The sequence below is a fragment of the Sceloporus occidentalis genome, unplaced genomic scaffold (genome assembly GCF_023333645.1).
Source record: "Sceloporus occidentalis isolate IW3139 unplaced genomic scaffold, rSceOcc1.0.p SCAF_44, whole genome shotgun sequence".
NCBI lineage: Eukaryota > Metazoa > Chordata > Lepidosauria > Squamata > Phrynosomatidae > Sceloporus > Sceloporus occidentalis.
The window spans coordinates 2,842,078-2,860,000 of NW_028317024.1; the positions used below are offsets into that span (position 1 = coordinate 2,842,078).

Here is a 17,923-nt window from a genome sequence, read left to right on the forward strand (position 1 = left end):
GCTGGTTGAAGACCCTGCCACCACCTATGTTAAACTGATGAGACATGCACATCCCAAATGCTTTCAGGAGAGCTGTCTATACATTACATACGAGTCCCAATAGATTGTAAAATCATCGTCAAATTGTATATTGTCAAGTTAAATGTTAATATTATTTACCATCCCATTGTTGAATATGCTGGTGCTTTATAAATAAATTAAATGTAATGTAACACCTTCCCAAAACCACATATGGGATCGGTTCCTTTAAACTAAATTTACTGTTTCACCACTGAGCCTTAATCCAGAGTTAATTCACTGATTCATAGTTTTGTTTCTCCCAACCCCAAGATCCCTTTCCTAATGCAATTTCTGTTTTAATATTAAAAAACAAAAAAAAAATAGATTTACCCTATGGATACATAGACTTGCCGCTGGCGTTTCATCATAACATCCACACGTGATGTGTTAATGCCGTACATTGAAAATCACTGCAAAGTGTGGATATATATATATATATATATATATATATATATATATATATATTGCTTATCATTATCACTGTATGTGATACATGGTACATAAAAGCATTCATAAGGTAAGATAACATGTCCTTCAAAGCTAGGTTTTTCGGAATGCTATAGGTTTGTGTTCTTATAGGTCTGCAGACATATAAAGCCCCTAGATATTGTAACTAGTCTAATGTAATCAGCAAAATTGAGATATGCAGTGTATTTAATCTTGGCAAAAACACTATTTTCATTTGTTCCAAATTTTAATATAATGATTTTAGAAAAAGTCACTAAGATTATTACATTACTTAATATACAATGTGTGCTGACTTCTCCTACCCTTATCTAATATTTGCACTTTGTGTGAGTCATGCAGCAGGAAGTTTTCTCTTTTCAAGGAAATTTTTACAACCGTGCTAACCCTTTCTGTTCCTATCACAGAAAATGAATCACACCTATAGGAAAGTTGTTTTACTTGTTGGAAAGGTTGTTGCCTCAATACAACTTTGGACTTGCATATCATGCCATAAATGTTTTCGTTTTAAAATTCTCAAGCATATTAAAACAAAAAATATTCCCCAAAAAAATGACACTGACTTAAAATTACAACATAAGGTCCCGTAAAATGTAGAATATGAAAGAAAAAAAAAAAAAAGAATTTCACAGATGTCCTTGGGCACAACAAAAGTCTTTTTTATATAAATATAGAATTGTATATATATAATGTGATCATGTTATTACAGACATGCAGAAAGCATGTTTATATGCATACATTTCACGTGTGTATGTTAAGCACTGCTTAAGATCACAAAGCACATATTCAAATATATGAAGTTATCTGTATGTAGGCCTCAAGGATATGACTCCGCAATGAAAGTAACTTTGTTTAACCAGATTTCCTAACTGGTGAGGCGGCATTTTGTTGCTTTAATTAGACATGCCAACATTTGTCAAATTTTACTACTTGACAAGACAGCCAAGGAGTTTAGAGGTACGTTTTTGAAATAGATGAGTGATACAGGTTCGCAGCCCCAGGCACCTGTAGGGTGTGGAGTACATTATGTTTAATGAGTCCTTTTTAAACAGTTATGTGTAATTTAATTTCTCGCTATAACATCACCACATTATTACTACTATAAAGTGAACCAGTTAAATATATATTCTGAATTTTTATTATTTCACTTATTCAGTTGTGGTTTCTTTTTCTTCCAGCTGTTATTGGGTGGTCTAAGGTAGGGTCTTGTTAGACTGCCTGGCTCTGGTTTGTGTTCAACTTTATAAGCATACCTGGGAAATTCCAAGCTCCAGCTCCTTGGAGCTCTCGCTCTTCGGGGAGGCCAATGATGTTGGTGGGTGGGGCCAACATCTATGGGAGGTGCTAATAGCATCAGTGGGTGGGGTTACTATCATCATTGGGCAAGAACTTTAATGAAAGGTTAAAACCAGATATCAAAGAAATCCTCAGCTCAAAGTCAAATCAGATCTACATTTTTTGAAATAGATGAGTGATGCAGGTTCCTCACGGCCCCAGGCACCTGTATGGTGTTCAATGAGTCCTTTTAAACTGTTACATGTAATTGAAATTCTCAATATGATCTCAGCATAATATTGTTGTGATAAAAATAATAAAATGTATGCTGCTAACAATTTGTATTGACTAAGACGGTGGCAACCTCTGTGGCATTGGGACGTAGAGGTCAGTGTTCTTATAGCCGTACATGGGAGCCTTATAGGGTAGGCTAACTTGAGCGCTCCATCTTCTGAGGGAGTGGATGGGACCAGGACAGCCCCAAATATTATTTAAATTGACTTAGGAAATGGTTGTGTCCAATTCCCGCTTCCCTGCCCAGAGGAACAGGAAAGTGACATGAAGACTCGGGGTCAAACCTGGGAAACGAAGAGTGCATTGTGGGTCAATGTAGCCCATTCAGCAGTATGGCATATTCTTGTCTCTACAAATGCAAATATATAGATCGTAAGCCATGATCCATAAAGCTCCTTGTAATCCGAGGATGAAAATATGTAGATAATTACCCTGTATATATTACAAAAATGTCTACTGGAGTGAAATCCACATATTTATCCCAGCAGTACAAAGGTAGCCTGCAGTTCACAAATGCACAAGGAAGTATAGACATGTAGCAACGCAAGTCCTGTTATTTACTGTAATGTAATATGTGTTTGATTTTCCTACACTGCTAATTTATGAATCAGGATATGCAAAGGTCCACACAGAATTTTTTTTTTTGTAGGCAGAAATTTCAGGCCAGACTTTTGAACCTGTAACAGCCTGCTCAGTCCTGTTAATTGCTCACGTGGATGGCAATGGAATTCCCTTTACATACTCTGTGTAACTAGAATTTAATTGAGCAATATTAATATGTTATGGAAGCATCCACTTCCCGAAGCTTAAGGAGGATAGAGCTTTCCTTTTTTCCACTTTCTATCAAAGAAATATCTTGCTTCATCTGAACAATCCTGTAACAAATGTAAAAAAACAAACAAACCCCTAAATGTTTAATTTCGGTAGCGAGACTTTTATAGTATGAACACCGATCGAAATGTTCTCTTCCTGACATAGGGCACCAAATGCAATCAATGAATTTACATAAAGCTAGACCTAGACAACAATGGGATCTTTGTTATACTCGAGTCGGCTAACACTAGTAAATGCCATTCAAAGCAAACAGAGATACGAGCATTCAGCCTTAGAGACTAGAGCACTGTCACCAAGATCATGTAAAATGCTAATTTTCTTTTTTGGATTTTATTTTGCAAATCTAGCAGAGCCTGGGCTACAGATCCGTGGTCTCTCGCTGTAGCTTTTATTTTGAAAGTCCTCTAGATACTAATTAGACTTGTTATTGCCAAGCACCGCTTTCTAAGGGACAAGTGACGGGAACAAAAGCAGAGTTACATGAATAAATTATGCCTGGTTAGAATCTGGATTTCGATATAAAGCCCAACACACCCCTATAGAATTGTGAGGTTTCCTAACCTAGAAACGTATATCATTACACAATTTGACTGCACATTTTATTGTAAAAGGTTCCTTTTTCCAGTAGGGTATAATTATTATTATTATTAATTATTTTTTTTATTATTCACCAGTTTGCTGACGGTTGTTTTTCTTCGTGTTAAATTTGATAAGATTTGTGTCCTCTGTCTGATATTTGTGTTTTGTTATTCCAATTTAAACCTCCTTCTGAATGAAATTAGGGAAAAAAAACTTGGCCTCAGTGATCATCCCATTTAATTACCGAAGGTGTCGGGAACGAGTAAGATATATATATGTTTTCTTAAATTAAGAACATATTATTTTCTGCTATGTTTTGCTACCGATAAGTTTGTTTTGCCTAAGACAAATAATACATTTTAAATAGAGAAAAAAAATCTCTTAGATCGACAAGTACCGTCCACTTACATAATTTGCTTACCCAAACTCCTAATGCCCACAGTCCTTATTAAATTAATATTCTTTCTGCATCTTCACTAATTCCAAGGACATAAACTGTATTATGATGTCATAACACTACTTATCCAAAAACCGCTAATTATAGAAATGTATTTATTTGTTTAGTATAGGTGTAGAGATCTATACTCAAAACAACTCAACTCCAGTGCAGGCTTGCGTGAGAGATCCAGGGGGGTCAAATGAGACCACCCCACTGGTGCAGACAGCATTGATTTCAATGGAAAAGCAGATCCTAGCAAAAGCATTACCATATGGGGGATAGTTTCTTTTTTTGTTTGTATGGTAAGCTTATAAGTCATAACTTTTGAGCAACATCACAAGCGTTCCTGCAAGAACTATGAATAAGACAAAATCTTACGTGTGTAAAGAATTATTTTTGGGAGAGGTTTGAGCTTTTAACGGTACAAGGAATTTGGTTTTGAAAGCTGTGTGAACAGAGAAGGCCAAAGCATATCATTAATTAACTTAGGTTAATGAATAGTATCGCCTATTGTTGGAATTGTTAATAACGCAAACAGATCATGGCTCATATGGCCTCCATCCCTGGACCGTCATGAATTTATATTTAAATTATATTTATATACTTATAAACAGTGCCTTAGTGACTGTTCTCATTGATCTACGTTAAAGGTACATTACATGTTCAGTTATTAATTTTTTTTGCATGTTTTTTTATACAACAAATCAAGTAATATACTACCGGATACAATTCAAGTTTTTTTTTAAATCTTCTAGCCCCTCAACAAAACAGTACAGATTTGTCTACCTAGACTTGTCTTGACTCACATGCCCAGATCTGTGACCTCATTCTCATATGATTGTATGCAAGACTGAACATTTCCACTACATTTATTCCCTGGGTTTTAAAGGGGAAAAAAAGGCCTTGGAGTCATAAGGGCTCGTCGTCATGTCAATCACTGTAATTATGGATATAAATGCAGGGGACCATGTGGAACGACTGGCTGAAACAATTCCAAGAAAAAAGGAAAAAGTGAGATGCATAAGAGCGTTACCTGTGTAAAGGTATTATTGTATACTATGTGAGCGTCCGTCTCGCCATGATTATTCCTCCCCACTAATGTATTACTCAGTATTCCATGCAGGTTAATGAATCAACAAGCTTACATGTTTCAGTCGAGTGTATGTAAGAGGAGTGATTTTCATTTATTTTTTTTACGGTTGTGAATGTGAGTTGGCCTTAATGAATTTTGCACTTTTGTCCAACCTGTGCAAGTTTGTAACTTCAAATCTACATTTTTGCCAACTTGTATTCACTAACACATTGTATAGACTTCAATGTTATGGTTGCACTTTTATGTTTTGTTTCAGTAAATGGTTAAAGAGATAAGCATAGGGGACTGATGCATTTCTTGAATCAGGACCCTCTGGGCAGCAGACAAATATTTCACAACAGTAAAATATATGAAAGCTGCAGAGGCTCCAGCTTTCATATATTTCACAACAGTAAAATATATGAAAGCTGGAGCCTCTGCAGGTTTCTGTGTATACATGTGCAATCCCTAGTGCATTTGCCATTTAAGTAATGTATTGTAGTCAGTTTCCCGTAGTTGTACATTAGATTATAATTTTCATCTAATGTGTCAGAATATATCTTCATGGAAGCTTTGTTCCTTGCCACTATGAGGAAAGAAACACTTATCTTATGCATGCTCTTTCAGTTGCATGATATCATCACCACGGACTAAGATAAGTGGGTATATTACAGCCGTAATGTGTTTTAATGCTCTTGCGTTACCATTCGCGTGGCTGTGTACATTGTAGTCTCGTCATCATGTTTGAATGTTTTTGTGATTAATTTTGAAGTGGATGTTGTCTATAGATTTTGAGATTGTCTGTGTGTAGACTGTGTTTATATTATTATAAGCCTTATTAGTCTTCTTTCAGGGAACGGTGCTGCTTGGCCACGTTACACAGGTATAGAGAAGCTTACCTATGCCTTCTAAAGCATAATTGTTTGTTCATACACTTGTGAACATAAGGTAGCCTTCTGCCACACAACAGGGAGCCAGTTGGCCTACAGGGACAATCAGGCTCCCTGTAGTGCCACCACTGCATGGGCCGGTTAAAAGGGAGATCACTAATCTCCCCAACTGGCCTATTAACGCTATAGATCCTCATCTGAGCCTCCATAGCTCCCTTCCACCCAGTGCCACTTGTCCTTCAAAGACAGAGCGCCGGGATATGACATCATATACCAGCCCTGAGCAGTAAGGACAGCAGCAGAGGTGGTCCAGCGAGTGGCGCTGCCCTGACTTAGGCCTAGGGTAGACCCAAAAGTAAACACTGCTCTGATAGCAGATACAGCATTTTGTTCTTTCCTCTAAAGGCTTAATCATAAAACAACATCATAGATACAGATTTTTTTTTTGTGCCAGCAACCTATAATTGCTTGCTTTTCTGTCACATGACACTCAAGAATTCCCTGAAAAAAAGAATTGTTTGAGTATTCCCTGCCACTAGGAGTAAAGTTTCTAGTGTTGGATTAAATTCAATAAAGTAGCTGGTACAATGCCTTTGCATTTTTTACTTTGTTTATGCCCCAGACATAACCATACTTGAATGGTTTTAAAAACAGAAGTAATGATGATTTGTCAAAAATCCAAAGGGCAGTAAGATAAGTTTGGTCTGCTATACAACACGTAATAGATTGCTCTGTCCCAGTGTCAAAAATGTAGGCTTTATCTAGCAGTTCTCTTATAAAGAACTAAAGGAGAATCAGCAGAAAGAAGCTGTGTCTCTGGAGAAATCCTCCGTAGCCCAGCCCGTTTTGATTATAGTTCTGTGATTACAGAATACTTCAAATTTTGTGAAAACTTAGTTAATACCTTAGGACTTCTATTAGACTTGCCATTTCTAGGTAATCCCACACTTCCCAACAGTAAGTCCCGTTTGTTGTGAGACAGTCTTGATTATCGTGGCACTGTTCTGCTTTTGTGGGCAGTAGGAAGCATGGGTCAGGTGGTGAGATCCTCAGATCTCCCCTGTCCTTCTCAGGGAGCTGAAAAATCCATGGACTGTTGCTCACTAGCCTCTTAGCGACTGTAATGTTGCAGGCTGGTTATTCAGTTAAGGCAGATGGGTGGCCCCTTCTGGGTTGGTAACAACTCCCACCTCTCGTCACACCCCTGCCAACACAGGCATCCCCATTTAGACACCTGATATAGTACATTGAGGGGTATGTAATCCACAGTGTATTTGCACCTTAAGGCTCCAGAGCTTACTGGTAAGAGCTGGGTCTCTGCAAAAAGTTTCATTTCCAGACACCAGCATCTTTTATCTCGACCCATACCCCATTCTTTGCTTCCCTTCTCAATTGTCTTTGTTTCTCATTAATTTGTTTTTACCCATGAATGGCCATTTGTTTCCCCACAGTATGCCAAGGGCAAAGATATCTGCTGAACCCTAACCCGCCAATATCCTAAAATATGTTTGTGTATGGCACAAATGGCCCATGTGTTTGCTACAGTCCCAACTTGAAAGGTAGCATGGTAAATTTTCTGGACAACACGCCCTTTCTTTCATAGAGATTGAATAGCTTACTGCTGGTTTCTGAATATTTTTTAGGGAGAAAAACTACATCTACGTTCTATCTGAAATATAAAGAATAAATGAATGCAAAATTGAAAACCTAAAATCATTTTACAACTTCATACCTGGCTAGACATACAGTTTTTATAGCCTGTACACATTTGATTTTACTCTAATATTTTCTTACCCAGGTGTCATAGTATAGTTGCAGTGATTGATATAATATAATAATTTACTGAAAATCCAATTTTTTATTTTTTCATATTTTTATTTTTGATACTGTATCTTTTTTTTCTTTTTTCTTTTTTTTTTGTGGATCACAATTTAGCATTACCCATTATTTATTTATGAGGGACAAACTTGTGTGGTTCATTATTTTTTTTTATCACTTGAAATTTTTTGGGTTTTCACAAATAACAACAAACATACATACAAAATAATAATACACAAAAAAATACATGACCAATTCCACTCAGTACAGCACAGAAGAACACTAAAGGCGTACATATAAAACCGCAAATGATAAACATACAGAAATAATATTAGAATCGGGAGCGAGCAGAATGATTCATTCATCATGTGTGTTTCATTCTTTAATCTTAACATTGTAAGATGGGAGCAGGGCTCTCTCCACCTAATGTATCGGTTTGTCTTAATCTGTCAGTTCTTGTCTTGTCAGACCCCTTGAATATATGTATTGTAAGAAGCACTGCGTACATTTTTGGCGCTATATAAATAAAAGATAATAATAATAAGGCATTCAGTCAGCCCATCTGACCATCAGAAACCCTTAATTTTTTAATGTCTGTTTGTATATTAGTAAAGTGCTTTGAGCCTTACAAGGAGGAAAACACTATAAGAATTTGGAAATTATTATTATTAGTATTTAGCTGGTGCAATCACTCATAAGATACTACTCTGTGGGTAGGATTATCACATCATTCCTGACGGAGGAATCCACAAAAGCGGGTGAATTATGATGTGGCCCGAGAGTTGACACATTGCAGATGGCGACAGAAAACCTCTAGAAACGACAGAGTAGGTGTAATGAAGTCGACAAGCTGATCATTATTGGAGTAGACATGTTGCTGAGCGAACTGTTCCAGCAGACGTAGCAGGACTCTGTTGCAATTTTCCACTTTAAGGATTTTTCTTTTTAAAGTTTTGGCTTAAAAATTAGCTGTGACTCTGTCTCTTGGCTGAAATTAATATCGTAATAATAATGTTTCCACTACGTTTGCTAACGAGATTTTTTTCTGGGAAAAGTAAGTACGGCCCCCCCCCCCCACTTTAAGTCTTTAAAGAGGGGGTGCGGCCTATATTCGGGGTCTAGCGCCCGACGCCCGGGACATGCAGTTCCGGGCGCCGGGCAGGCAGCAGGGTTAGGATACAGATCCCCCGCAGCGGTGCAGGGGTCCTGCATCCTACTCTCTGATACGCTCAGACAGCCTCCCCTGCCAGCACTTCCCACGGGGCGAGTCCCGGCAAGGGAGATTGTTAAAGCACATCGTGCAGACGTGCCGGCAGCGGAGGTTGTTTACGCGCATCGCCACAGCCGGTGAACGTCCGCACGATGCGTTTTACCTCTGCCCCCAAGACTTACCAGGGCAGACTCCCGGGTGTCTTGCGGGGCCGGCGGGAGTCTGCTCTGGTAAGTCGGGGGGGGGGGCAGAGTGGCAGCATATCTCGGGGGGAGGAGGAGGAGGAGGAGGACAGTGGCAGCATATCTCGGAGGGAGGAGGAGGAGGACAGTGGCAGCGTATTTTAGGGGGGGAGGAGGACAGTGGCAGCATATCGCGGGGGGGGGAGTGGCACATATCTCGGCGGGGGGGGGGGACAGAGTGGCAGAATGTCTATTAAAAAACTTTCTTTAAAAAAGCACCAAACTTTTAGGGTGCGGCCTATATCCGAGCCAATACGGTACTTTATTTATCTTTGGGGCTGAAGAAATAGTTTGTGTGTGTTCCTTTGGTAGGAATAAAATATTACATTGTTTTAGGAGAAAGAATTGTATATTTAATATATTAATGTTGTTGCTGTGGTTTTATAGCATCATTGTTTCTCAGCTTGAGCATAACATGGAAACCAGACTTGTAGAAAATGATGCCCAAATAGTCTCAATAGGGCTGCAATAACCCTTTTTGAGGGAGCGGTATACGTTTCAAATGCTGATCACTAGTGCAGGTAAAGTGTAGCCCCATAATGTGTGGGATGTATAACTGCTAATATACAGTTTATACATTTTACGTAATGCAGAGCTGCACTTTGATCAGAAAGTGAAATGTAGGATTATCATGCAAAACAAAATGGCCGTCTCTTTAACCTTTCTATACAATTAGTAGTCCTGTGTACTTGTATATACAGATTAAAATAAGTGATATACCGGTGCTTCTGAGTTCCCGCTGCACCGGAAGTTGTGTACGTGAATCGCGTAGAGCTCTACACGCTACCCGGACTAAGCACCGGGGACTCAGAAGCAGCGGTAAGTTTGGAGGAGGGAGGGGGAGGGAGTGTTAAATGGGGGGCATAAGGCATTTCTGGAGGCAGCGTGCTCTGTGAAATGCCTTTTAACCCCCTTAATGCCACTCTGCCTCCAGAAATGCCTTTTAACCCTCTATACGCCACTCTGCCTCCTGAAATGCTTTATACCTCCCTATATGCCACTCTGCCCCATAATATGCCTTTTAACCTCCTAAATGCCAGAGTGGCATATAGGGGTATAAGGCAATTCTGGAGGCACATAGGGGGTCAAAAGGCATATCATGGGGTATAGTGGCATTTAGAGGGTTAAAAGGCATATCATGGGGCACAGTGGCATATATGGGGTATAAGGCCTTTCTGGGGCAGAGTGGCAGGTTGAAAAAAAGGAAATAAAAACAAAATATTTTTCTCAATCATAGCTTTTATTTTAAAAAAAATTGTTCGCATAGTTTACATGAATTAACATTTACTGGTAAAACTTTTTTCCTATACGGTCGTCTTTATATTCAGGCTTTTTCTTTTTTTCATAAATTAATATTCAGATTTTGGGGGGTCGTCTTATAATCGAGCAAATACGGTATTTGTATGAGTACACCACCCCCCAATTCAATGTTTATTCCGCTCCACTAGGTTATGTTTTTCAGAAGTTACTGATAATTGGTAGCAGGTGATTTGTTCTTGCTGCCTTTGTAGGGATAGAAAATAATACTTTGGACAAATTTAGAATAGAGGGATATAATGTAGGAAGTTATGCTTTTTTAAATGCTTGTGTATAGGCTGTTGGAGAACCAATGAACTAATTTACATTTGTAATATAAAATCCAATAATAAAATGACTTTTTAATTTTAAATCAGGAGCCTACATAGACTAGTTTGTTGGATTAAAAAAAGACTATAGTGCTCTTTAATGCAGACTCCATGGTATAAAACATATATTTATTTTTTTAAGTGCCTTCATCATTTTCTTAATGTGGAAACGGTAATAAACTATATGGGATGCTTGCAGGGGTGAGATCGGACAGAAATGGAAAGGTTGTTGCCCTGACCCCTCTCTGATGTAGGGTAATAGTGGAGCCTGCCAGCACCAGAGTGACCAGACCTCTTTTAGCATGCACACAGCACAGTTGTCTCTTCTGTGAGGTCTTCTCATAAAATACAGCCTCTGATCAACCTGTTTAAAGCTTTGCTCCCAGCACACTGATAACTTTTTGTGATGACATCAGTGAAAGGGGCATGAGCTGTACCTGTACGGTAAATTCTGCCAAGGGCCCAAGTAACAGTAATCTGCCCCTTAGTGACATTAGTGACTGAAATTAAGTGTTGGTTGAATCTATAGACCTTTTGGTGGAGCCATTTCAAACCTGCCTGCTATGGAGTCCATACACTGTAGCACAGTCTGACATACAGTATGCTGTCAGCCATATGGAAAGCTCATGCTAATGCATTTCACTGGCCATAATTTTATCCAACGTTCCAAGGCCATGTCAGATCACGTAGCTTCATCAAAGGGGTAGCAAGATTATGTTCTATGTTGGGATTCTTGGATTCATCGAGCATTGGGCATGATTACATGATACACAGTAATTTAGGTTGAAAAAAGACCCAAGTCTATCAAGTTCAACCTTGCTGTCGATTCAAAAGAAGGAAAAAAACCCTGATTAAATCTTTTTGAGACACAGTTGGAAATTGCTTCAAACATCTTCTATCGAATTTGCTAGCGCAGTCTCTGCAGGTAGTGAATTCCACTTTGTTATTCTTCCTATGGAGAACCCTTTTTTGCAGCGTTAAGTGAACCTTCCTTTCAAGTCTGAATGGATGACCTTTTGTTTTTTGCATAGTCCTGTTAATGAACGGGTTATCAGAGAGAGAGACTCGTATTGTCCCCGTATACATCTCTGGGAGGTGGGATTGTTATCATACCATATCATTCAGCACGAAGTACAGGCCAAGTAGTTGGTGAAAGTTTGCATAATGTATTTGTTTATAATAGTGATTTTTAATTCTTGTTCACTTTACTCCTTAGGTCCTTGCATCATGCCGAGCCTTCATCTTGACAGCTCGATTACCAACCAAGGTAAGCCCTGTCTCTACTGCCTGTGCTTTCCATGCTAGTTTACCTTGTTTTTGTGTTCTAAATTGCTTCAGCAATCTAAATGAGAGATTGACACAATTTTCGGAATCTAGAAACACACATGTTTTGAAATTACTTTGCAAACCTTGGTGTGATGATATGTATGTTGGTTATAGAGGACACTGATGATGGCGGTGATCATGGATGCAACAGAAGTTGACATGTACTACAAATTTAAGTCATGTTTGTGATGCACACCAAAATGGCTTTAGGTATTTTAGGCAGAGTATCTACACATTTGAGCTTTAATTCTGTATTTTTAATGTGGTAATTAGCGTCTCCTTCACAGAAAAGAATATGTTGGGGGGAAAAAAACACTTAAATAGATCTGCCAAGCATAGACAGGCTAGAGAAGCTGATAATAAGTTATTCGTAAGTTAGTGATGTGTCTGAAATATCCATTTCGGAACCAATTAAAATGCCTACAGTATGGCTGGACACATTGTGACTTGATGACAAAAGTAGTTGTCACTTGTGGTTTAGACTCTTTAGATCCTGCTAAATGGAGAATATTTTCATGCACCAGGAGGACGCACACATTAATGCCATTGAGTGTACAGCTGTAGGTAGATGGATATGCAGGAACAAAGTCAAAATGTAGTGAAAATGAGTTGGGGTTGGTAGGTATTAAAGAGACACTCCAGTCAATCAGCGGTCCCCTTAAATTGTCATGGTGTCCCTCTTCGAAATGCGTGAGAGCATTCTGCAGCATGACCCCAAATTTGTTTGGCGCTTTGCCCAGCCCCCAGCCAGTTCCATGCGGGAGATGGAGATACTTGTTCGTGATACATTTACTGCCAGTTAACTCCAGCTGGGGCTTGGAGAACCCTCTGCGCGGGGGTCTAAGGAGGGGGTGGGATATACAGTTTGCAGCTTTTTACCTAAAGCAAGTACTTTTTTCTTTACTATTCAAGTACTTTGATGTGTATTGATTGTTTAGGGGGCACACTGGAGGGCCCAAATACAAGGACATAAGTACTATGATGTGATGAAACCCTACTTGAAAATAGTTTCTGTATTTCAGCCTCCGGTTTGTGAGCATTTTCATGATAGTCAATTTCATTACCAGTGGATGAAATACATAAGTCTGGTATATATCTTTTGTTCATATGAGTGCAGCAATGATTGTGCTCGGAGGGAGCTCCCTTTAAATCGCATTGTCTGGCACAGAATAAAAGCGGAACAATGGCAATTAATAACTTCATTAAGATATTGGATGTGAACCTGGTGAAACCGAGGCCTCTTCAGTCAGTAGAAGATATCATCCCTCTTATTTGTCAAAATAATAATGGACCTTGTCAGAGTGTAATTCATTTGCACGAAGCTGACCAGCCTTTTTACTGAAATTAGTTAACGTCTGGCCTCGATCTTTTAAACGTTAATGGTGTGTGTATTTCTAATGCTTTTTTTGTTTTGTCAATTCCATGTTATGAGCATCTTACTCTAAAAATTAATAACATTTTCCCTGGCTGGTAAAGCTGTGATAGCCTACCAAGTATTCCAGGATGGGAAGGAAAATGCTGCACACTGGAAATTTTGTACAACTCATTGACTGTGGTTCCATCTTAGAAGTGTGTGCAACCATTGGCCGCCCGTCCGATATTGTGTGTATTTCCACTAATATCCCTTTAATTGGATCTCAGTTCAGTAGTTCCAACATATAGGTCTTCCCAGTGGTGCATACAAAAAGAATAATAAGAACGCGCTTGGTGCAAAATACGGCATCATTTTTGATGAAGCCAGCCATTCTCCTTTGAAACTACTTGAACGTTTTCCTTTCCTTCCTTTTGCTGATGTTTATGATATGTTTTATAGTTAAATGTGTTTGAAAATCTGGCCAGCAGTAGGGTATCATGTATGGTTTTCACATTCACAAATCAGTTTGACTTTAGCTACTTTAGATAGTGTGGGTTTTGAAAAGCAAACTTTCTCCTCCCCAGTAGTGATTGCAATATAGATTTTTTTTTTGCAGTTTACAGCTTACCATGTGAACAAAATAGTATATTACATGATCAATGCTTGCACCTTCCCACTGTCATTGTTCATTATTTGGAAAGTTTTGACTGCGCGGAGAGTGAATGATTATATCTGCATGCTCATCATAATCCTGGCAAATGTCCATATTTAGCTCCGCTGTGTGAATAAATTGCAGAAAAGCTGCAGAAGCAGAGGCGTGACGGGAATGATAAATCTTCTCTCATGTCTTCTCTGTAGAGCCCTCGCTAAAGCCAAATCCATCATATAAATGTACTGTTTATGTAAAGTGATTTTGTATTCTTTTTCATATGGATAGTCTGAGGGAAGAAAAAGGAACTTGTACAATTCTTGGCTGCTCCTTGAACCATTTTACATTATTTACTTTTATCGAAAATATAAAGTTTTATGTCTTATGACCATGGGCCTTTTTAGACGGGAGGATTTTATTGAAACCCCCTATAAGGTTCAGTGATCCCAGTGAGCGCTACATTTCCAAAAGTCTTGGCAGTGATGGATGTATGATACAGCAGGTCTTATGTATGAAATACACTGTATATTAAAAGTACCTGCGCATGTAAAAGGTTATTGAATATAAAGGACCTATTTGGGATTGGGTTATAGTTAGATGGAAGTCCAACACAAAGCCAAACAATTGAACTTCTTTCCCTTCTCCTCACCTTCTCCTGACTAAGAACTATAGCATGACAGAATTACTTTGATCAGAGTATTTGATCACTGGTAAGTGCTCACAAAGTGTTAAACCAAGCATGTAATATATACCACTTTTCCATTTCCTAGGTTTATATCAAATTGTTAAATAAATATGTGCCTCCACATCAATACAGTAAGTTTCATTGGACATTTTTAGTAATCTTAGTATGCTACACCTCACATTTTATTATTTCCCCTTTGGTTCACATGACAATTAAGTGATACCAACAAAAAATACCAATGCATCAAAATACGCTAGATTTTATCCCCATTCACGTTGCCGTCTCGTCGCCATCTCCACTGCTCTCACTTCCTTTTCAATACTCGAAAGTAAAATGAATTGCAGGAAATTAATGGATTAAGTGTAAAACCCAATTTATTCATAATTCTTTTCTGCCAGATTCTAACAAAGACCTTTTCAAGAAATGGTCCTGTGTTGGGCTTTTAACGCCTCTTTCATAAATCTATGTGGCAAATTAAATGATTCATTGTGTTTTGCGTCTGGTTTAAGCGACTCTTCTACACACACAGCAGGTGGAGATGATTAAGATGAATTTGTAAATTGTGCACAATACTAAATGTTTTGTTTACTGTAGCAAATTATTTACAACAATGTAAATTTTGAATACAAGTGTATTTTATTATAGTTTTGTTTTTTTTTATAACAGCTCGAACTAACATTCAGTTATTTGGAAATTCAAGGGATGAACTGCAGTAAACCAGGCCATGTGAGTATCCTTATAGAGGTTCCGTCACATGATTAATGATTTTTGATAATGAAAATATCTATATCTTGTCCGTTTTCTGATTGGTTTGGAGATATATATGTTTACCTTAGACATGCTGAGATTGACAGCGGCCCGTGGAAGGACATGTATTAAAAAAGTTAAAATTATATACGCTAGAAAAACGGCGTCTCAGAGGGGATATACTAACGTTATATAAATATATGCAGGGCCAATATAACGAGCCCGTCAGTGACCTGTTCATTAGCAGAAATGTACAAAGAACAAGAGGTCACCGTCTGAGACTGGAAGAGCGCAGGTTTTATAGACAACAAAGGAAGGGATTCTTTACAGTGAGGACAATAAAGGTATGGAATTCACGTCCAAGGGAGGTGGTGTTATCCAATACATTAGATGCCTTCAAAAGGGGCCTCGATATTTTCTTAGAAAGGCATGGCATACAGGGATATAAATAGAATAACATTAATATTTAAAAGCTTCTTGATCCAAGTAGAAATCCGATTGCCTCTTGGAGTCAAGAAGGATTTTTTTTCCCCCTGATGGCAGAATTCGAAGTAGCTTAATTAGGGTTTTTTGCCTTCTTTTGGATCAAGAATAGGAAGGTTAGGTAGAAGGGTTGAACTTGATGGGCTTTAGGCCTTTTTTCAACCTTACGAACTATGTAACTATCTAATAATCTCATCAATAACCTTTTACAGGGCTGCTTGAACCAATCAACAACAATCTGTCAGGTATAAATTAATGAGGAGGAATAATCCTGTAGATCCCCAAAACAGCAGGCTATGATACATGTTCCCATGGTATACATATAAAGTGTTTTTTGTTTTGACATGTGACTTGCTTTTGTTGATGTATAAAATCCATTACATAGTTTTATTTAGTGTATAGAAAATTAAAATGCAGGATTTTGGAAAAGTGACAGTTCTACTTTAAAGTAAAAAACAAAACTAAATGGAAAGTGGTTTGGTGTGACTTTTCCTCAAATAGAGTGACAGCATACAGTGGAGAAAAATGGGTAATTATTTATAATTGGAATGGTTTGAAATGAGCTTAGCAGGCAGGATCCTTTGTAACGTTCGGTGTGATGTGTATTCTGACGTGAAGCGTGTGAAAGTGTCTCGAGAAATAATGCCATTCTCTATGCGCTGTCTGTCAATGGTTTCACACTGTACAATATCATTGTTAAGGTATTAGTTTAAATTTCTCATGTCACTATGCTTAAAAAGTAGACTCTTTTAATATGTTGAGCAATATATACATAATTAGAACAAAATACTAGAATAGGCTATTATTTTGGATGCAATTTTCATTTTTTTTCTTTTACCATTCACATTGTGCTATTTATCAGTGTCTTAATGATCATTCTTCGTATCTGTGTTGTCCGTCTTCTTTCATCACCCTTTGTTTTTTGCTTTTTATTCCGTACGTCGCCTTTTTCCGTTCATTTAATTTCTCTGTGTGCCTCCACACAAAGCACGCCTCATCCCACCTCCTTCTCCTCACCCTTCCAGCTCTCTTATCTCTTTCCTCCTTTCCATTTTTTCCCCTTCCACCCTATACCCCACACTTTTCATGCCTTGCTGACACTCAGCCTTTATAGTTTCATTCATTCAGCCGTCTTTTTCCTTTTATGTATGGTAACTAAAATAAAACGTGCAACATATAGTCTAACTTTAGCGCCAGTGAATTGTGGAATATTTCCTTAAGAAGGAAAAAAACCAAACCAATCCAAAACAGCAATACGGTTACTAATTGTATACATATGGTACATATAGAACAAAATCTTATAATTCATATGCCCAACACAATTTTAACATGCCAAGCTTTCTTAAAAATTGCTGGCATGGGCACGTTTTTTTAAATTATTATTTATTTAAATAAAGCTGCTGCGGTGGCATACCGCTTCTGTTTTAATATATCCATAACACAAGCCTAATTACAGATTGTGTAGTTAAAAAATCTATTTCGAAGAATGGTTTGACATTGGCTGCTGATGAAGCAGAATACCTACCGGTATGTATGCTACTAGTAGGAGACCTAAAGATTCATTTTTGATAATGTGAGTGAACAGCAGTGTCCATAAAAAGTCCTCATCACAGACATACATGATGCCTGTAAAGATAAAAACTTGTTTAGGTATAACACATTGAATCTGTGCACTTGTTTGTAAGGCCACCAAATGATAACACCATATTGTGTATGTACCTGAAACCATTAGACACACCGCATTATTATTAATAATGAATCATTTAACCTGCTAGTGTAAGTGTGTAGTGTAAGGTTCTGCTTTAGGAAAAAAAGAAACTGCAATTGCTCATAACGTATTTTTTTATATTAAGCCAAACATACCTCCCAGCAGTCC

General features: G+C 38.1%; 1 protein-coding gene across 2 annotated transcripts in view; it reads left to right on the forward strand.

The window, feature by feature from the left end:
• Positions 1-17,923, forward strand: part of LOC149289588 (F-actin-uncapping protein LRRC16A-like) — a 111,701-nt gene that overhangs the window by 36,570 nt on the left and 57,208 nt on the right. For both annotated transcript variants that reach the window (XM_089490362.1, XM_089490363.1), the window contains exons 3-4: positions 12,020-12,070; positions 15,484-15,543. In XM_089490362.1, coding sequence (XP_089346488.1) covers positions 12,020-12,070; positions 15,484-15,543 — 111 coding nt within the window. The remainder of the gene's footprint in view (positions 1-12,019; positions 12,071-15,483; positions 15,544-17,923) is intronic.